The 22,283-nt window shown below is 37.7% G+C and overlaps 1 protein-coding gene across 1 annotated transcript; it reads right to left on the bottom strand.

Annotated features, from left to right (window-relative positions):
• Window positions 1-4,905: 4,905 nt before the first annotated feature.
• On the bottom strand, window positions 4,906-22,283 carry LOC115975991 (tRNA threonylcarbamoyladenosine dehydratase-like). The gene is made up of 11 exons (XM_031097053.1): window positions 22,104-22,283; window positions 21,659-21,702; window positions 19,578-19,692; window positions 18,736-18,883; window positions 17,334-17,546; window positions 14,141-14,275; window positions 11,738-11,872; window positions 11,146-11,361; window positions 10,347-10,471; window positions 9,472-9,529; window positions 4,906-5,257 (listed from the first exon to the last, which is right to left on the bottom strand). The coding sequence occupies exons 1-11, from the start codon at window positions 22,193-22,195 to the stop codon at window positions 5,147-5,149; spliced, it is 1,392 nt and encodes a 463-aa protein (XP_030952913.1). The 5' UTR covers window positions 22,196-22,283; the 3' UTR covers window positions 4,906-5,146.

Consider the following 22,283-nt stretch of genomic DNA (forward strand, 5'->3'; position numbering starts at 1 on the left):
ACAAAGCTGAATTTGAGGCCTTATCTAATCGAATCAAAGGCTTATCATCAACACACAAGATGAGTTGCTTCTTAAGTGGTTTGAGAGATGAAATCCGTTTGCCTGTGAGAATGTTAAATCCACCATCATTGAATGCAGCCTTTGGTTTGGCTAAGATTCAAGAGGAGTATTGGAGCAGTTGCAAAAGGAGTTCTAGAATCCAACAAGAATCGGGTAAGCCATCTATTTTGGGTCCTCCTAGAGTCAACACATTTTTAGAGGCCAAGTCTAGAATTCCAATTAAAAGAATCTCTCCTGCTCAAATGGAAGATAGGAAAAAGAAAGGATTATGTTATAATTGTGATGATAAATGGAGTCCTGGTCATAAATGTAAAAGTGCTAAGATATTTCTGCTTGAGGGAATTGATTTAGGACTTGATCCACAGTCGGGTGTCAAGATTACTGAGTTGGAAGAAGACAGGGAAGGTTCAATGGTTGAGGAAGAAAACACTAATGCCAATCCTGAGGAGGTTGAGATAACCTTATATGCTTTAATTGGTAACCCCACGCCTGGTACTATGAGGATTAGGGGTAAAATCAATGGAGTAAGTATGGTAGTGTTGCTTGACACAGGCAGCACCCATAACTTCATTAATGCAGCCTTAGTTCCTGGACTGAAACTAGCAGTTGACCAATCACAGACACTGGAGGTCAGGGTAGCCAATGGTGCCTTGATCAGGACTAAGGGATTCTGTGATCAAGTACCAGTTTGCTTGCAGGGAAGGGAGTTTTCTATTCAAATCCATGTGTTACCACTTGGAGGATGTGATGTGGTGCTAGGAACACAGTGGCTAACTACATTGGGTGATATTCAATGGAATTTTCAATTCTTAACTATGGAATTCTGTCATCAAGGGCACAACATCAAGCTGCAAGGATTGAAGCAAACTGATTCACATCTCATTGATGGTGACCAATTTCTTAAAACCCCAATCAAAAAGGGTTTGTTGGTTCATATTTCAAGCCCTTCATCACTGGAGAAACAGGCTGCATTACCTGAGGCAGTAACTGATTTACTGCAAGATTTTTCTCAGGTTTTTGATACTCCAGTAGGCCTGCCTCCTCTCAGGGGTCATGAGCACCATATTACCCTTAAAGATGGAGTTCAACCAGTCTGCCAGAGGCCATACAGGTATCCTTTTTATCAAAAGAATGAGATAGAAAAAATAGTTAAGGACTTGTTGAATGCTGGTTCTATAAGGAATAGTTGCAGTCCCTTTTCATCTCCTGTTTTGTTGGTAAGGAAGGCAGATGGTTCTTGGCGTATGTGCATTGATTATAGGCAGCTTAACTTGAATACCATTAAGGATAAGTTTCCAATACCTGTTATTGATGAATTGCTTGATGAGCTGAATGGTGCTTGCATTTTTTCTAAACTGGACTTAAGGTCAGGCTATCATCAGATTAGGATGAGTGAGGAAGACATTCCTAAGACAGCCTTTAGGACTCATGAAGGGCATTATGAATTTCTGGTTATGCCCTTTGGACTCACTAATGCTCCTTCAACATTTCAGTCCCTAATGAACCAAGTGTTTCGACCCTACCTTAGAAGGTTTGTTCTTGTGTTTTTTGATGACATTCTGGTGTACAGCAAGTCCCTGGTTGAACATGTTTCTCATCTCAAGACTGTATTGGAGGTGTTAACTAAGGAGAAGTTATTTGCAAAGAAATCCAAGTGTGTCTTTGCTTGTGAAGAGGTGGAGTACTTGGGCCACTTGATTTCTGGTGAAGGAGTAAGGACAGATCCTAGGAAAACAATGGCAATGCAGCAATGGCCTACTCCAAAGGATGTTAAGGCCTTGAGGGGATTCCTAGGTCTCACAGGGTATTACAGGAAGTTTGTGAGAGGGTATGGGCAGATTGCAGCCCCACTGACAGCCCTTTTGAGAAAGGATTCTTTTACTTGGACTGAAGAAGCTGAGATGGCATTCCAGAATCTCAAGTCTGCTATGTCCAATCCACCTGTCTTAGCTCTTCCAAACTTTGATAAACTATTTGTGGTGGAGTGTGATGCTTCAGGTGTTGGATTGGGAGCTGTGTTGATGCAGGAAGGGAGAGCTATAGCCTTTCACAGCCAAGCTCTTAAAGGCAGGAGTTTAGCTTTATCAACTTATGAAAAGGAACTGCTGGCCTTGGTCACTGCTGTGCAGAGGTGGAGGCCATACCTGGTTGGAAACTCCTTTTTGGTAAGAACAGACCAGCAGAGCCTCAAGTATATTCTGGAACAGAAAATTGGTACTCCAGCCCAACAAAAGTGGATCACCAAGCTGCTAGGGTATGCCTTTATTGTGGAATATAAGAAGGGTAAAGAAAATGTAGTAGCTGATGCCTTGTCCAGACAAGTCCCTAGTGATGAAGTCTCATCTCAAAATGGGGTTTTGTGCATGATTTCTTTCCCTACTCCTGACTGGTTAGCTCAACTTAAAACCAGTTATGCTACTGATGCCCATGTTAAGAGTATTTTGGAAGTTTTTTCATCAGGTAAGGAAGGTCCTAAGGGATTTAGTATGCACAATGGGCTGCTGTTGTACAAGGGTAGGATGTATGTGGGGTCATGTGAAGCCTTAAAAACAGCTATTCTGCAGCAAGTACATGATGGGCCATGGGGGGGACATTCTGGGGTCCTTAAAACCTTGCACAGGGTTCAAAGGGACTTCTATTGGCCCGGATTGAAGTCAGATGTGAGGAAATATGTTAGGGAGTGTGACACTTGCCAAAGACTCAAGCATGAAACATGTCATCCAGCAGGTCTACTACAGCCCTTGCCTATTCCTGAGAGACCTTGGGTGGCTGTGAGCATGGATTTTGTTGAAGGCTTGCCAAAGTCTCAGATGAAGGAAGTAGTGATGGTAGTGGTGGACAGGTTCACAAAGTTTGTTCACTTCATAGCCTTGTCACATCCTTACACTGCTTCTAAAGTGGCAAATTTGTATCTGCAACATGTGTTTAAATTGCATGGGATGCCTACTTCAATTGTGAGTGACAGGGACCCTGTTTTCACTTCTCACTTTTGGCAAGAACTGATGAAACTTCAGGGCATTCAATTGGCAATGTCCTCAGCATATCACCCTCAGACAGATGGCCAAACAGAGGTTGTGAACAAGAGTCTTGAACACTATCTGAGAGCTTTTGCAGCTGACAGACCAGCCACTTGGGTGGAGTGGTTGCCACTTGCTGAGTATTGGTTTAATACCAACTTCCACACCTCACTCAAGCTCACTCCTTTTGAAGCAGTGTATGGCTACCCTCCTCCACGATTGATGGACTACATTGCTGGTACAACAAAAATTGAAGGAGTGGATGCTCATTTGAGGACTAGACAGCAATTGACTTCCCTATTAAGGCAGAATTTAGTAGCAGCACTAAACAGAATGAAGCTATATTCTGACAAGCAGAGGACTGAGAGAAGCTTCTCTGTGGGGGATTGGGTGTTCCTGAGGCTCCAACCTTACAAACAGAAGTCCCTTAAGCACTATCAGTTGAAGAAATTAGCTCCTAAGTTCTATGGACCATTCCAGATTTTGCAGAAGGTTGGGGAGGTGTCATATAAATTGGATTTACCTCCAAATTCTAAAATCCATCCCACTTTCCATGTATCTTGCTTGAAAGCTAAGTTGGGTCAACATGTGGTTTCAATCCCCACTCTACCACCTACTGATATGGAAGGGGCAGTCATCACAGAGCCTGTAGCTGTGCTGCAGGAAAGGTCACACCAGCTTCGAAATAGGACCATCACTCAAGTCTTAGTTCAGTGGCAAGGAGAGGGTGTTGATGATGCCACTTGGGAGAACTTATATGTGATGCAGCAGAGGTTCCCTCACCTTGTGGGCAAGGTCTTTTAAAGAGGGAGGTATTGTTAGGAGTCTTAATTAGGATTGCTAAATGTGATAACCTTTGCTATTTTAATTGGTTAAGTGCTTGGCTGCATGCTAAGGTACCTAATTAGCTAAGATAGCATAGGCAAGTATGTAGGAACTACAATAAGGCTATAGGGATGCTGGTACCCGAATCAGGTGTGAAGGTTTGGGAAGTTAGTTGTGACAGCTAGGACAGCTGGAGTGTGAGTTAGTTACACAGCTGTAAGCACAGCCATGTGCAGCCACTTACCAAAGAGAATCCGGGTATAAGGAGGAGAGAATGTAACCATATGAGGCATGTATTGAGTAAAGCTCCATAATCTTTCTGTTATTTTATTCTTCTCTCTGTTACTTTCTCTTCTTCTCCATTCTTCATTCATCCAAGGAGGCTTAGCTAACCTCGAATTCAGCTATTATCACCTCATCAATTCAGCACTTAACAATTATGAAAAACCAAACAAATAAATATTTTTAATATAAAATTTAAAATTAACAAGTAACTGCATCACAAATAATCATTCTAAACTAAAACAAATCTCATTATCATAAATAATCAATCATAATATGTCAAAGAAAATAAACCACGACAACTAATAAATTTATATACCTCGGGCTTGAAGAGTAAAATATCATTTAATTAAACGGATTAGACAAGTTAAACGAATTCCATGTGATGGACACTAATCCAACCCGTTTATTAAATGGGTTAGTCGTGTAAACCCAAATATAACATGAACTCATTAAACCTCAACCCATAACCTGTTAATTTCGTGTTGTGTCATGTTGGATTCACAGGTCATGTCTAATTTTGCCACCCCTACATTTGAGTCTAAAATGTATCAAATGAATCTCAGGTTCTTTAAAATATAAGTGTTGAGTAGTGTCTAGGTTATTTGTCTATCATCTTTGCAGCTTGTGAGGTTGTGCCCACGCATGGAGCTGGTAATAAAATAAAGCAAAATAATGTGGTTGTATATTAACTGCGACAATTGAGTAAAAGAGATCTGTGTCAAAAAAACAGCATCGGATAATCTTAATGAAGATAACTTTACACACTTACATAAGTGAAAAGAAGTTTCTAATTTGACGCCCTAAATTTTGAATTTATATTGCCTGCAAAAATGACACTAACCATTGGTATAACATATCGCAAAAACCCATACTCAAAATGTTCCTAAAGCTATAACATATCGCAGACTCATTGGTAACAAAAACCCTAGTAAGGAAAAAAAAACAAAAAAAACCAATGGCTACAAACCAAAGTCCAGTTCAGCTCGCTTCAGCACAGATGTCACTCTCCTAAAAAATTCAGGTTCCTTTTCTTTGATATCATCAAGTGTGCTTGATTCATGCTCATCTGCCTAATTAGACAAGAAAACATAAAAAGAGAGTCATGAGATTTTCTAAAGCAAGCTCTTCAGGAAGGGAAAAAATAAAAAAGAAACAGCCAAATACTAGAACTGGCAAAAAAGATTGTCACACTGTAAAGAGAAAATCGGTGCAACATTTCCTATATTGGCAAATAAATTCAATTAGCCACTACATTCCATTTCGCATCACCTCAAATGGTGATTGATTTAATGTAGTTTGTAATGTCAATGCCTAAACAATAATGACCAAAACAATGTCACCCTCAACCTCTAGAGCTTAAATACTCTCCTCATGAGAGACAGAGACAGAGACAGAGAGAGGCATAGGGAAGGGTAAATATCTTTCCATTATATTGAGCAGAATAAAAATATAAGAAAATGATGACTATAAGATAATTGAAGCATAAGTCCCAAAAAAATAAGACCATTGTAAAATATAGTCCCCCCGCCCCCTCTTTCCCCCGGTCGATAAACCCATTGTGATATAGTGAGACACTTAAGTTTTCAGCTTTTAGGAAAATGAGTTAAGTGGCAAAACAGTAATAAAACACACAAAATGGAACCCATGCGGGTGACTTGTCTCGCTGAAGTCAGACAGCAGTAATTGTCACCAACAGCTCCTTGGTCCTGCACTCAAACTCATTTACTAACAGCCTAACACAGTAACACTAGAAGCAGAAACAGAGTCTCATTGATTTTGCTTCATCTCTCTTGGTCTATCATCTCCCTCCGGCTCTCGGTCTTTCAAAGTAACACATCCACCGGATCCTCCATTATTTGTATTTACCAGAAAACCCACAAACACATACACAACACTCCAGACAACCATTTTCATCCTCCAAAATCCACAAATCTCTTCTCCAAGTACAAGTCCACAACAATGCAATCTGCTCCCAACACACACAAAACCCAGAAGCAGGAAACCCACCAAACCTTTGAGGACAGAGAGAGAGAGACAATGAGAGAGAGTATCAATTTGGAAAAATCCACACCGCGGGGAGAGAGAAAGGGCTGCCTGGAGAGAGAAGCGGCTGCCGATCTGTGGGTCTAGGGAGAGAGAAACGCATTGCAGTGTGGATTTCTGTGGGTTTGGCTTCTTTGGTTCAGTGGGTTTCTGTGGGGAGAGGAAAGAGGCAGTAGGCATACATGCAGGTTTTGAAGATAATGGGCAAATAGCCATTCTGACTAGTGGGACCCACCAAGTGAGTTAAAGTAGCTTTTTTGAAAAAGAAAACCAAGGGGATTTGGAGTGCCAAATACACTGTGAATGAGTTAGGAGAAAATAGATAGGCTTAAGGGGGATGGAGAGCTGTCTTCGAATCCGGAGGACATAGCCGAGTGTATTTCTCGCTTCTATAGGCAGCTCTATTATGAAGATGTGGTTAACAGACCTGCCCTTGATGACATGGAATTCTCTAGATATTCTGAGGATGCTATTTGGTTCGATAGGCCGTTTGATGAGGAAGAGGTGTATGGGGTGATTAATGGTTTTAATGGTGATAAGGCTCCTGGCCTAGATGGTTTTTCCATGGCTTTTTTCTAGTCTTGTTGGAGTGTGTTGAAAGAAGAGATTATGGAAGTTTTTCAGAACTTTCATATTCAAGCCGTATTTGAGAAGAGTCTTAATACTGCATTTCTTGCCCTTTCCTAAAAAGGCAAATGCTGTGGAGATCAAGGATTTCTGGCCAATTAGTTTAGTTGGTGGGATGTACAAGATTATTTCGAAGGTGTTGGCTAATCGGTTCCAAAGGGTGGCATATGGGCTTATTTCAAATTCACAAAATGCATCTGTAAAAGGTAGACAAATCTTAGATTCCGTGTTAATTGCTTCTGAATGTATTGATAGTAGATTGAAGGCGTATGATCATGTGAATTAGGGTTTTCTAATCTATATGTTGCAATGTCGTGGGTTTTCAAAAAAGTGGAGAAAATGGATTATGTTTTGTATTTCTACTGTTAAATTTTCCATTTTGATTAATGGAAGTACTTTAAATTTCTTTGGAAACTCTAAGGGGATTATGCAAGGTCCTCTATCTCTGTTGCTCTTTGATGTTGTTATGGAGGCTTTGAGACATGGCTGCCATTGCTGGATAGTTTTCGGGCTTCTCTGTAGGTTCTACACCTAGTACTTCGATGTTGGTGTCTCATCTTTTATTTGCAAATGACACCCTTATTTTTTGTGATGCTAACCCTAATCAGCTGGTTACTTTGAGGGAGATTCAAACTAGATTTGAGGAGGTTTCAGGGTTAAGAATTAATTTGGGGAAGTCAGAGTCGGTACCAGTTAGTGAGGTACGTAATCTGGATGTGTTGGTGGGGCTATTGGTTTGTAGGCATTCTTCCCTTCCTTTGAAATATTTGGGATTTCCTTTGTGGGCTAAATTCAAGGAGTTGTCAATCTGGAATCCTATATTAGAGAAGATGGAACGAAGACTAGCAAGGTGGAAGAGGCTTTATTTATCTGGGGGGGTTAAGTAACTCTTATTAAAAGTACTCTCTCCTCCTTACCTACTTATTTCCTTTCCATTCTTCCTATACCTAGGAAGGTAGGTAATCGCATGGAGAAATTATAGAGAGATTTCCTTTGGTGTGGTGTGAGTGGTGATTCTAAGTTACATCTGGTGAATTGGGCTAAGGTTTGTAAGCCAATTCAGGTTGGGGGACTAGGTATTAGACGATTGAGAAGCTTTAACTCTGCTTTGTTGGGCAAGTGGTAATGGAGGTATGGTTTAGAGACAGATACGTTATGGAGGAGGGTTATAGGGGCGAAATATGTGAATACTTGGGGTGGTTGGTGCACAAAAAAGGTGACAAGTGCATATGGTGTTAGGCCTTAGCCTTTGGAGGTTTATTAGAAGTGGCTGGCTGAACTTCTCTAAACTCCTACGATATGATGTAGGTGATGGTACTAGAGTGAAGTTTTGGAAGCATGTGTGGTGTGGGGATTGTATCCTTAAAGAGGCTTTTCCAGATCTTTACTGACTTAGTAAGGCTAGGGACTCTTCAGTGGCGAAGGTTATGTGTTGGTCTGGTGGGAGAATTCATTGGAATTTCCACTTTTATCATTCACCGCAGGATTGGGAGGAAGATTCTTTTAATCGGTTTATGGACATTTTTTACTCTTCGAAAGTGCGGGGGGTTGGCCCTAATAAGGTTTATTGGAAGCCAGTAAGGATTAGAGGTTTGAAGTTAAAGGTTTCTATCTTTCTTTCTACCCACCTATTCTTTCTTTCCCTTGGAGGTTGGTGTGGCAATCGAAGGTCTTTTCAAGGGTGGCTTTCTTTTCATGGTCAGCTTCGTTAGGTATGATTCTTACAACTGATAACTTTCGTAAAAGGCATATTATTGGTCTTGATTGGTATTATATGTGTAAGAGGTGTAGGGAGTCGGTGGATCATCTTTTGCTTCATTGCCCCATTGCTTTTGAACTGTGGTCTTTGGTGTTTTGTATGTTTGGACTTGATTGAGTTATGCCACATAAGGTATTTGAGTTGTTTGAGTCTTGGCAAGATAAATTCGGGCAACATCACAATATAGATTTTTGGAGACTTGTGCCACATTGCTTGATGTGGTGTATATGGAGTGAAAGAAATGCTAAATGCTTTGAGGGATGTGACCGGTCCTTGCTAGAGATTAAGTCTTTTTTCTTACATACTCTCCTTGCATGGAGTGTGGCTCTATCGCATTTTTCTTATTTATCTTTTACTTGGTCATTGTAATTTTGGTTCTTGATTTTTGCCCCATAGTACATCCTCAATGTACTCAAGTTGGCTATTTTTTTTCTTAATAAAATTTTTTCATTACCTATCCAAAAAAAGAAAAAGAAAAAGAAAATTCTAATGGATAAAGCATTACCTTGAAACATCCAGATATAACACTATGACATGTTTTGCTAGAAAATTGGTGGCAGGCATAAGCCATCTGCTTAGTGGAGCACATTTAGAAAATTCAGGTCATGTACTTATTGCTCAAGCACCTACATTTTGAGCTTTAATAGTTATGTGTGCTTTGATATACGAAGTGACAAGGGAGGAAAAAAATGCAAGAAAAACACGACTAGGTAGTATTTTCTGTTTTTTGGGATGAGTTGCAATTAGTGTTATCTTCCATTGTATTAATGCCGCCAAAGTTACGTAATCTATTGATGGCTTCAAGATATCATGAGCACTCACTCATTCAATAAAATGTCAATAAATGATATATACCTCGCTAAACTTTAATAGAATTAAGTTTGACACTGTCGCGGGCTTTTCCTGATCCCACCTGAAGAAATGGAGACAAGCTCAAAAATGTCAGTGATAAAATAGTCTACATTCACCATCAGGGCAACATCAATTTCGATAAGAAAGATAACGCTACATGACAAACATGGTAGACATGGTGAAATTCAACAGGTTTAGATGATCATAGTTTAATAGCTCAATGCTCTTGTGCACATACTTAACCGCAATGTACTCTAGTTCAAATATTTGAGAAAGATTGCCTTAAGTAAAAATGATGGTATTTATGTTCAGAATAGAATCTAACTGCACCAAACTGCTCAATACAAGATTCCAAATCAAGGTGCCATAACTAAGAGAAAGACTGGAGAAAGGGCAGAACTCAGGTACACTTTCTTAGCTGCTGCATCATAGGTTCCTATGACAGCATTGACCAAGGCAGTACAAACAATATTACCATTTCCAATGACAATTGTTGGAAAGTAATGTAAATTTCACTTTCCAACAACAATAAAAGTCAATGCAACCATGTGTTTAAATTTAATTGGGGAACCTAAGGTATAACACCTAAGAAACTATACCCGAGTTTTACCAAAGAGAAATCAGCCAATGAAGTGAGAGAAAGAATGACAACCAGTGAATGAACAGTAGACAAGGCCCTGATAAGAGATAAATAGCAGAAAAGGAGTGGTCAAGCCAATCCTAATTAAGATCTTAGGCTTTGTTTGCTGAGTTGACTATATAGTTCATACACCAAAAGACTAATTTTATAACTTTAGTATTTCTTTTTAATATTCTCCCCCAAATGCTAGGCAAGGTTCAAAATGGTCAATCACATCCAATACAAATGCAAACTATACCTCACAAGCATTAATTCATTAACAGATCGCCACATTCCACGTCCGACATCTTTTGGAGACTGCTCTCTTGCACTTCGTCCATGCCACAACTCTTTTGCAACGTACATCACTTCTTCAATATCTACCTATAAAAAATGGCAATAGATTACACAAGCATTTAACCAAAAAGTTTAAAGGACTTTCCCATAAAATCAAAATTTAATAACTAGCATATGGTGCCATGACTCTTCTCATTTTTATAGGAGGCCAAACTCATTCCACCTTATACTTGTAACTTTTTCTTCCTGGTATCAAGTCCTTTGGCAACTCTTAAAAGAGGTATCAATTATTAAACAAAAATAAAAAAAATAAAAGATTGATAGCTAGAACCTTTTTTACTGACTAACTTGTAATTGGCCCCTAATTCTCTCCTAAAGTCTTGGCATCTCCTCCCTTTTATTTCAATAAGAGGAGGGTGAGCTCATATATTCATACAGGCAGGTAAAATGTATCTACCTAACCCAAGTGCACATGATGCATACAATAAATTTTACATAAAAGAATTAGAAGAGAGAGCTGATCACAAAATTTGGGACTAAGGCTTGTTGTGGTTGTTGATAAGAATTAGAAGAGAGAGAGAGAGAGAGAGAGTAAGAGAGGTCTTATCTGCTCCAAAGAACTAACAAACTTAATATTAAAAGAGCCTAAAAAGAGCTTTAGGAATTAGTCAGGTGCTAAGTGAACTCTAGACACCTTATTCGCAAATAAATAAATAAGAGCAATTTTGTTTAACAATAACTTATCAAGGGAAACTTCATACCTGGACTTCCATGGCTGTGCCATACAATGATTCCTCATGCTCAATAAGGCGTTGATGAAGCATCCGGTAATGATCCATGTCCAAATTTACCACAGGCTCTGTTTGGACTTGCACCCCTGCTAGTTGCGTCACAACATAGGAGGCCATTACTTGTCCAAAAATTGCAGGGACGGTTCCTAGAACAGGTATTATGCGAACCCTAAACCCTGGTACTATCTGATATAAGGATAAGAAGTTAGAATGTTTACAAATAGGGAGAAATTAATTAATTTTCTTGTACAATATCTAGTTTTGTTTTTTTCTTTTTTTTTTGGTTGATAAGTAAGGAAAATTTTATTTAAAAAAAAAATAAAAATAAAAAATAAAATAAAAACTAGGTACACAAGGGGTGCAATAAAAAAGAATAACAAACAGCTCTCAAACTACAATGCTCAACCAAATCTAAAAGAGGAAAAAAAGGAGTTAATTACTTTTATGGATAAATACGCCAAATATCAGAATTCTTTGGAGTAAATTACTTTTTTGAGGAAAAAAAAAAAAAGGAAAAGAAAAGGTAACATATACTTCAAACTAACAAGTAAAACATTTGCACCTGATAGTCTGAGGGATTTTCTTCTTCTCCACTTGCTCCCTTAAATGGAAGCAGTTTTGCTTTAGGTTTCTCGAGCGAAAACACAACAGGAATGCCACCGTCAATGCCATGATCTCTCCTTAGTCGGTGTCTTACCTGAAACAGAGATTTGGGAAAAAGGAGTTGCATATTAATGCCTGTAATAATAATAACCAAAAAGCATGCAATCTTCACCTAGTAAATAAATGAAGGAAAAAGTAAATTTGTCCCAATACTTTTATATAAGTTGAGCGCCAACAAAAGTAGTTAATGTGAAGTAAATGCAATCATAAACTGAAAATTATCATATACGCATATTACCAAGGAGCCTCCAATTTCCTTTTTTGTTTTTTGTGTGGAATAGAGGGAGGGTGGGGGTGGGTAAGGGGATTCCTTTTAAAGAAGACATATTTAGGTGATTCTCTTCTTTCACAACTTTTTTTATTTTACATGTACTTGAAAGATGCCTTGTCCTCCTCTCTTTTAGATTCTCCTCTCTTTTCAATACTCATTTCCTGTAAAAAATCAACACTACTTTATATATCCTTGGTACCATATGTTGATTAAAAAAATAAAGGGAAAATTACACTTCAACTACAAAAGGTTTGTGTCGAATTTGGTTTGCTAACTTGAAGTTCAACAAGTTGCACTTTACCCACTTATGGTCAACACCATTAGCCGTGTACACTCACTCATTCTCCAAAGTCCAGACATTAAAAAAATTGATATGAAGCACCCAAAGATAATCCCAGTTCTCCATCTCCTTCATGACCTCCAGTCCTTTTCATCAATGAAACTAATACGCTTCACAAGCGAGATCCTTACCAAGTGAACACTAACACCTTTTGTATATTTGAGCCTTTTTTTCTTTTAAATGGGAATCCTTTAATTTTAATTATACAAAGCTTTTGTAAATCTGTTAGTTGGTACTTTCAGATTTAGAGGAATTTGTGGTGACATGAAGGCCAGTTGATGAGGATGATAGGAATTTGTGGTTTTGATAGCTGGCCATCAAAACCACCACAGTCCAACCTTATAACCTGTCAAGACCCATTACCCACTGCTCATAAAACCCCTAATCACCACCCCTAGGCCCTATCATTGGTGGGATAACCCTGAACACCTCACTATCATCCATAGCTACCCTCCCCCCCCCCCCCCCCAAACAAAAAAAAAAAAACCCCTCACCGACAGCACCAAAGTTTCAAACACCCAACTGCAGCCAACACCATGGGCAAAAGTCACCATTATGACACTCACCGCCCGAAAATCCAACACCCACCACCAGCCAATACTCAGTTTCCCCACAACTCCATCATGGCACTAACACCATGTCACACCCATTTGTTTTGAAATGCAAACAAGAATTGCAACCTAGCAGCACTTGACCCCATAGTCCTAAATACCACCATGAACACATGGCCAACCACAGCAAAACACCGCCACCACCAGCAAACCAACATCATTGCCAAGTGTGCCAACCTACACTTGCTACCCAAAATCCATCACCATCACATCTACATTCTGAAAACAAACCAGCCACCAATCCAATGCCCACCACCAGCTGTTACTCAATTTCCCCACAACCCCATCATAGCACTAACACCACATTGCACTCTTTTTTTTTTTTTTTTTTGGAAATGCAAGAAAGAATTTCAAACTAGCAGCACTCAACTCCATAGCCCTAACACACCCCATGAGCCAATGTCCAACGACAGCGAAACCAACATCACCAGCTGCCTACGCCTGCTACCCAAATATATCGCCACCCATCCACAATAACAGTGGAGGCTTATGAGGCTTACAAGCAAATAAAGCTTGAGTCAAAAGCTATATTATAATGCCTATGGTGGGTGGTTCAAGGGTTCTGGTTTGTGGGGGCAATGGTAATAATCTTAGGTGGGGTAAAGAGCAAACTCAGACCATACCACAAGCAGAGAAAGTATAATTACCACAAAAATAAAATACATAAACAAGATGGCACATATCCATATTTAGGAAGTCTAACAGATAAATTATAGCACACCTGAGATACACAGAATACTTAAATCAAGTTTGTAACAAAGATACATGCATATGTACACACGGTGCACACATTCAAAAAAAAGAATTGCATTTACTTATTTATTTTTTATAAACACTCAAATACAAAGATATTGATTATATGTATATACTAAACGATTATTTCATTTTATTTTTTTTAATTGATAAATATGAGCTACAAAATATCTAAGTTCCAAAATGCATAAGACCTTAGTTTTCATGTTTTATAAATGGGCATCTTTTACGCAACATGGTTCTGCAAAAAAACAATCAGACAGAAGCATATTCAAAACTGCTGAACAGCTTAAAATTTGTTGATAAGAAAAATGAAAAAATCATTACCGCACGAGATAGCGGGTCATTTGTTGACTCTTTCAAATCAGCAACACGTATTCTTGTTGGATCAGCTCTTGCACCAGCTCCTGTTGCAGATAGAACTTTCAGACCCCTACGTACACATGCAGCAAGAAGTGCCACCTATTACATATAACAAATCAACAAATTGAAAATTGAAACTTCATTACTATCATAATTCTTGTTTGGAACACAGCAGTGAATTATAATGACAGAGGGGCGGCTGGAGAAAAATAATTTTTTGGCTTGTGTAGACTTGTAAAGACACTGTTTTCAGGTGCAGACCAAATTTTGTAGAAAATGTCCAATGTCATTCTCACATCATTGTCATATGCATCTAAATCAAGTCTTGCTAGCATGGCCCTTCCCAAAAAAATTAATCCATATACAAAAGGAAGAACCCATATCCACAATTCGGATACAATAGAATTTTTTTTATCAGTGCCTCCATATCATCAAATCATAAAATTTGCAAAATTTCTTACACTCAAGGCTGAAAACAGCATCATATTACATTGGATCAAATGATCATATAAAGCACATATATACGTACAAACCAATGTTACATGGACTCTGTGTCAGGTGCTGGCATGTCCCCAAGTGTATAACCCACTTAATAATCCAGTTAAAGTTACATTTCCTCTCTCTCTCTCTCTCTGCAAGGAGGTGTAGGGTTAGGGGGCTAGTATATGTTGAATTTGTTTGAAGTTCAGGTTTTATTTGGTTTTAAGTGTGAGTGAGAAAGAAAGGAGATTGGAGATGATGAGGAGGTGATTGGGATGGACATCCAAGCTAGGTAGAGGGGTACACGGATGTGGCTTATGGAGAAGTATTCAAATGGGATGGGAGGAATTTAGCAAAAATATTCGGTTCCAGGTAGGGGTGGGCAATAGAGTTAAGCTTTGGACAGATCAATGGTGTGGGGAGTCTCCACTTCAATTGTCTTTTCCGAATGTCTTTGGGGTGGCTTCCGATAAAGAGGCATCAGTGGCCTCTTCTCTTGAAAGATTGGGGATAGAAGAACGGAGAAGTTGGGATGTTCATTTTATTCGGAGACCAAATGATTGGGAAATGGGTGGTGTGGATGATTTTCTCCGCACCTTGGGTTCGAATCTACCTCCCACTGAGAATGGAGATCATGTGCGATGGAAGTTGACAAAGAATGGGGACTTTGATGTTCAATCATTTTACAATAAGTTAAGAAGTCCTTTGCCCATAACTTTTCCTTGGAAAGGTGTATGGAAGATTAAGGCTCCTCGGCATGTTTCCTTCTTTGTGTGGATTGCTGTGTGGGATAAGATCCTTACAAGTGGTAATTTGAGGGATAGAGGGATGGATTTTGTTGACTGGTGCATTATGTGCTGTTGTAATGGGGAAACGGTGGATCATTTGCTTCTTCATTGCGGTAAGGCTCATAGGTTGTGGAGTTTGGTGTTTAGAACTTTTGGGATTTCATGGGTCTTGCCAAGAACGGTTGCAGATACTCTATTTGGTTGGTGGAATTGGCTTGGAAAACATTCGTCTAGCATTTGGAATTTAGCTCCTTTGTGCTTAATGTGGTGTCTTTGAAGGGAGCGAAATTGGAGGACTTTTGAGGACTTGGAAAGCTCGGATGACCAATTATTGGCCTCTTTCAGAAGCTCCCTCTTTGACAGGTCTAGGGCTTGGGGAATCACCTCTAGTGACTCTCTCTCTATGTTCCTTAGCTCTCTCCTTTGTATTTAGTATCTTTTCCTTTCTTTTTTCTCTCTTCTTTTTCTTTCCTATCTGTATTTTTCTCGCTGCCTTATGTTTTTCTGCATAAGGCAGTGTTCTTGAATATATATCCTTATTACTTATCAAAAAAAAGATGATGAGGAGGTGAGGAGCTTTTGATAACTGTGAAGAGAGAAGAGAACCCCTAACTGAAAGAAAACACACACACACATATATTTACATATATTTAAGGGCATTTATGTAAATATACTTGAAGTGGGGAAACTAAAACCCATCCCTGCCTCACCATTGAGTCAATATATTTCACCTTGCCCTTACCCTGCCACTACATCAAATTGGGGAAAACCCGCTGCCTTCACGGGTGGAAGCAAGGGGAAAAATTGCCGCCCCCCTAAATGCACGTGTATATTACTAAGAAAAAACCAAACTATTCCTATTCATGCTTGCAACGATGGAATAATCTCAAAACTAATAGATTGCATCTTATAGTGTTCAAATATGATTTTTACATATGACGAAGCTCAATTTGCAACAATTGAATGAAAGAGTGTGTTCCATATAAGCAAAACTGGAAGATTTGTCTTTTATGCAAGAAACTTTGGATAAGTAGCAGTTGCTATTGTGGCTAAATATCTTTGCCAAAATAAAGTTGATCAAGAACTTAGATGTTTTAAGTTAGATATAATTTTATCCCGACCATTGTTGAAAAACATTGCACCCGTTACCCCTTCAAAATCTGATAGATGTGGCCCTGCCTAGTTGCTGTTAAACCAACTTCGATCGGGTGTTAGTTCAATGCAACAAGGAGTTGCACTAAAGAGAGAAATCCAGCCTTACATTTCACCCCATGTTTGATTTCAAGACCAGCTAAAAGAATGCATTACAAGGGCAACGGAGATCACAACTGACCAAGGTGAGCATAAGGTTGATCATGGAAAAGTCAAGACCATGGAAGATACTTAAGTTATGGCTATGGATCAATTCAAGAAGGATTTAAAGTTGAAAAGACTTTCAAGCATTGATTTTATTATTCCAAATGAATTTAATGATATGGAGTGAAAAATAGATTCTTTATCTTTAATGCTTCCGTAGGTGTTTGAAGAATGGGTGCAAGTTTCATGTTTAATAGTTAATACTTTAACACTTCAAAACCCAAGGCCAAGCTTTTCCCACCTGCGGAACAATGATGAAACGATAGAAGATTGATTTGCTACTACTTTGCATATTCACTAATTCAAGACATATTTATGAGTCTTTTAAGGTTAAAACAGTTTTTAATTTAGATTTTATTATATTAGTTATGGTCCATTTTGTATTCAAGGGTTAAACTATAATTTCTGCAATTCTTGTTAATTAAGGTCCAAAAACTAGTATTAAATTATTTGAGTATTCAACAGTAGTAATTTTGGTGCAGGTAAAACTAAATTCATGAATGTTAATCATAGTTATAGGCAAGAAAAGTTACCTTTGTATCAATGTTATCGATGCAGTCCAAAACAAAATCAGGGTTTCCCGAAAGAATTTCTTCTTCAGATGATGCATCATATAATAGCACTTTTGCATCTATATGGCACTCTGGGAAGATTGATAGGAAATGCTCTTTGAGGCACTGGGCTTTTGGAATGCCAACATCTGCTCTTGTTGCAACAGCGTGTCGGTTAAGTGATGAAAGTGATACCTTCTCATGTAATTAATGAATGAGTACATATATCTTATGAATCTAATCAAATAAATTCTAATCAATGCAAATATGAAAGCAAAAATCAATACTCCTTTTATTATTTTTTTTCTACTAATGTCAGTCTTCTATCATTACTAGCATTCTTAAGAGTTAGGAGGGACCATTTTGTCCACAACAAATAAAAAATTTATAAAATTACTGAAAAGTAATTAAAAGTAAAGTGCTTCATGGAACCAGTGTGCCGTATGTTCGGAATATTATCAAAACACGATTAATCATCCAGTTAATGCAAGCTATCATGTGAAAAAGTCATCTTTGCTGGTAGATTTGAACAGCTTTTACCGTATATCAAAATTTTGGTCAAAGTTTCATGTTCTGGATAGTGTTGAAAGAGCAATAAAGGTATGAAATTGAAACAATCAATTCCATAAATTTTTTCCAATTTTCCAACTTAGGGGGGAAAAAAAGTGGATGTGTTTTTTCCTTTTCTTATTTTCAAGAGTGGTACCCCGGGGGGGTGGGGGGGGGGGGGGGAGAGGAGGGAGAGAAAAAAATTATGAGAAACTGTTCTAGAGAAGCACTCAGAAATTCACAAGGTAGGGAGGAAAGTTTTAGTTCCTCTTCAGTTGGGTAGCTTAAATCATATCATATCATAAAGGAATCCTAAACAAATAAGTCAACTAGAAGTAATTTAAAGTTCACCTTCAAGTTAAACTATGACACTAATAAGGTAAAAAATCATGGATCTTATAGAGTACCATTTTTTTTGTAGTACATCACAACAATAAATTATCATCATTTAAGTGCATTTTAATAACTGGTTACTTTCTAGTTTGGGTATCAAAGATCCATGTCCTATTGCCAAGCTGGATGATGAATACACATCAAACGATTCAAACCACTATTTGATGCAAATATGCATTCATTAAAAACAATAATTAGCCAGTGGTTTAAATCCCTTCTTTACATTACAATTTCTGTAAAATAGACACTAAGGGAAATCTCATCAGATATTTCTCAGTTTAGTAAAATAAACTAAAAGAAAGCTTCATGTGTGGATTTAGCATAGGAGTAGACACACCAACATGGTGAAATGTGTATTATAGGGGTATGAAAAACAATAAGAGAAGACAAACATTAAAAAAAAAAAAGGGACAAAATCAAAGAGAGACATCACAGAATATACCTGGTCAAAGTCCACAAGGAGAAGCCTGCCAACCCCCGATCTCAGAAGCATAGATGCTGCATGACTACCCACCCCCCCAAGACCAATGACCACAACATAGGATGCAGTCACTTTCTGTTGAGACTCAAGGCCGAAGAATTGAATGTTCCTAATAATAGCAGAAAAGTAACAACTCCAATTATGCTAACAGTTAACAACATCAAAATAGCAATCCACTCAGAGAAAGACCCCACTCCCACACAGTTGCCATCGCATTCTATCCAGGCCTTCACATGTTGGTAAATTAGATAAAATCCTTACAATGAATTGATTGAGGAAGCATCACATCAGAGTGTTGGACCAGTGTTGTATGTGTGAAAAGAGCAGGGAAACTACAGATCGCTTACTACTCCATTGTGAAGTAGTCAATGAACTTTGGGATATGATCTCATGTTTACTTAGAGTGCAGTGGGTCATGCTTAGATGGGAGGTGAATTTACTCCCTTATTGGAAAAGAAAATTTGGTAGGCACCATAATGTAAACATGTAGAATGCCATTCCCTTATGCATCATGTAGTATATTTGGGGAAAATGCAATGTGTGTAATTTTGAGACTACAAGAAAACAAGTTTAAAGTAGAAGCTTTTAGTGTTGAAGACCCTCTATGATTGGAAAGCTGCTAATGGCTGTTTTCTTTTTCAAAATTGTTAGAAATTATCAATCTTTTTTTCTTTTCATGATTTCTTGGTGTTTATCTTGTATATTTCATGTGTACATAGGTTGTACCCCTTTGCACTCTTAACAAATTCTGTTTACTGGTAAAAAAAAAATAATAATAACTTAATTGGTGACACCAATAGTACCTGGTCAATTGTTCAGAAACTATCTCATCTTTTAGAAGGTTTAAACCAGCCATCCCATGGTTCTGATTCCCAGAAACTGTGCCGCCTTTAGCATTCTCAGATACAAGTCCATTCCCTTCGATAACAATTATAAGAAATATAGAATTACAGTTGATTAGTCACTAAAAAATAAAAATCACATATAAAAACCATGTAAGAAAAAATAAAAACCAGTTAGTTGTTAGTGACATAGAAAGCCACCATTTTTAGGTGATAAAGGTCAAATTAGGAATCTATCTTCGTGTTATTGTGCTGGGCTTTAGGATGGGAAAAGTTATGTCTTGGACTTTGTTATAGTGAGAGAAAGGCTTTAGGGTTTCTAGATTGAGTTAGGATTGGAAAATATATAATTTTGGTGACTGAAAAAGACTGGGAGTCAAGGTATCCACTCCCTCGTAATTCTCAAGAATCTCAACAGCAACAAGATAAGGATTTTAGGGTTGTTTTCAGGGGTTATTTGATGGCAAATAGTTAGAAAAAAAAAGTAGGCTTTTAGGGTTTTCACAAGGAGAGGAAAGGGTGTGATTTGGGTCAAAAACTGGGAAGAAAAGATAGAAATTTGTTGTAATTCAACTTATCAAAAAATAATTTGTTGTAATTCAGGGGGATGGACTGTTTTAACAATGACATGAACAATAGCAGCACACCAAAGAGGGAGAACACTTTAGGCACTCAACCTCAATCCATGAATCACTTTTGAAAAAATAAAATAAAATAAAAACTGTAAAAAAACCAACTTTGTCATTCCATATCAAACCACGAATTACTTTATATTCTATTAATCAAGTCTAAATTCTTTTTAACAGTGAATAATATTGATAACAACTCATTGACTCTTAATTTGACTAGCAAACAATAGGAAAACCCAATAAAATGTTCCTCAAACTATCATGAAAAATCTGAAAATAATCTACCCCAAAAATAAAATTATGCACATGAATTTATAAAAGTTCAAGATCTGCCCTTACACATAAAAATGTCTACAACTCGTAATTTTTTTTTATTGGTTCCTAGAACTCATAGATTAATAATTTAATAATCGTGTTAAAAGCAATTTTCACCTAGTGACTTGACTTCAAAATCATACGAGACTCATGTCAATCCAATTTTATGCTAAGCTTCACACAAGAAAAGCTTTAAGTCGCCAAAACTGAAATTTACTGCAACTTGACATTTCTTCCATGGCTGCATGATCAGGTCTTTGCACTATGTGTGGGCATAGGGGTTGGCTTGGGGGAGGGGGGAGGGTGAAGAAATAAACAAGAAGAAATACGATGCCAATTAGCTCCAACTCAAATTGCAAATCCTTCTTCCATGATAACAGTGATGGAAGGTGAGGTCCTATGTTCAAGGCCCACAAGGTGTGTGTGTGTGTGTGAAACTTATCAATTAAAGTTAAAAAATAAAAATCTCATACTCCTCCAAATTTTGGCATACATTATACCTAGAATTTTTTACATCCTTCTACTCTACTTCTACTTCTACTTCTACTCTTTAATTTTTTTAAATCATAAAAGGCATGCCAGAACGGTGTCAGTTAGTACTAAGACAACTCCTCATTGTTGAATCTTCTTTTCTTTTCTTTTCTTTTCTTTTTTTGTATAATTTTTCTCCAAAATTTACCAGTCATGTTCTTCCTAACTAAGATTTCACAGTTTTTGAAAGAAAAATAATACAGAAAACAGTTTTTACATGCAAAGACTGTAACTATTTCTTTACAAAACAACAAAGCTGTCAAAGTTCAGAGCAGATAAACTCTTTGTAATACACCAAACTCAAAATGCAATAATACCAAAATTGCTACATATCAAAGTCAAGCAAATACATGTCATACTCATAAATATAGGTTTCATCATATGCCTACATAGCACCATAAGCAACCAAAAATAAAGCCACTTTGACTGGAATATCTAAGTGCAAGGTAGCTCTACAATCTATATCTATTATAATTGCCAAACCTTTGTTTTCGGCAAAAGCTTCGCATAGAGGCCAAACCTATTATTTTAAATCAATTGAATAAAGTTAGTCACTAGATCACTTACTATTAATTTCAATAGCCTTTTCCTCCCATTGCTTTGCAACACTTCTGCAATGATACACAACCAACCTTAGCCAAAAGTAATGAAAATCTGCATATGATGCATAATATAGTAAATTTCTTGATTTTTATAGTTCTTGCAATGCTGGTAGTGCAATTATAAAAAATATAAAAGCAAACAAAATTTGGATCATTTTCTTTCCTATGAATATGATTTTGCCTTTTCTTTTAACACTGAATCGTGAAACTTCATTCAACAAAGCCAAATAGCTCCATTTAGTTTTTTTTCCCAGCAAACTGAAGTAAAAGAAAGAAAAGAGAAGAAAGTTTGTAATTTGATTTTCCTGAGTTTTAGGCTAAGGAAATGAAAAGAGTGAGAATTTGAAGAAAAAATTATATATATTGGCAGCGAAGCGGAGACAAAGTAAAGTAGTAAATGAATGACTAGCCTTGGAAGAAGCTTGAGAAGAAAGACTGTGGAAACAGAGCCCAAAACAACTCCAGCTCCCACCAAACCTAACCATTTTACTCTCTCCTCCATTTTCCTTCTCCTTTTCTACGATCCCAAACAAAGCTGAAAAGCAGGGGTTACTGCAATTGGGGCACTCTGAGAAATTAGTAGGGTTTTG

The sequence above is a fragment of the Quercus lobata genome, chromosome 2 (assembly GCF_001633185.2).
Source record: "Quercus lobata isolate SW786 chromosome 2, ValleyOak3.0 Primary Assembly, whole genome shotgun sequence".
In the NCBI taxonomy this organism is placed as follows: Eukaryota; Viridiplantae; Streptophyta; class Magnoliopsida; order Fagales; family Fagaceae; genus Quercus; species Quercus lobata.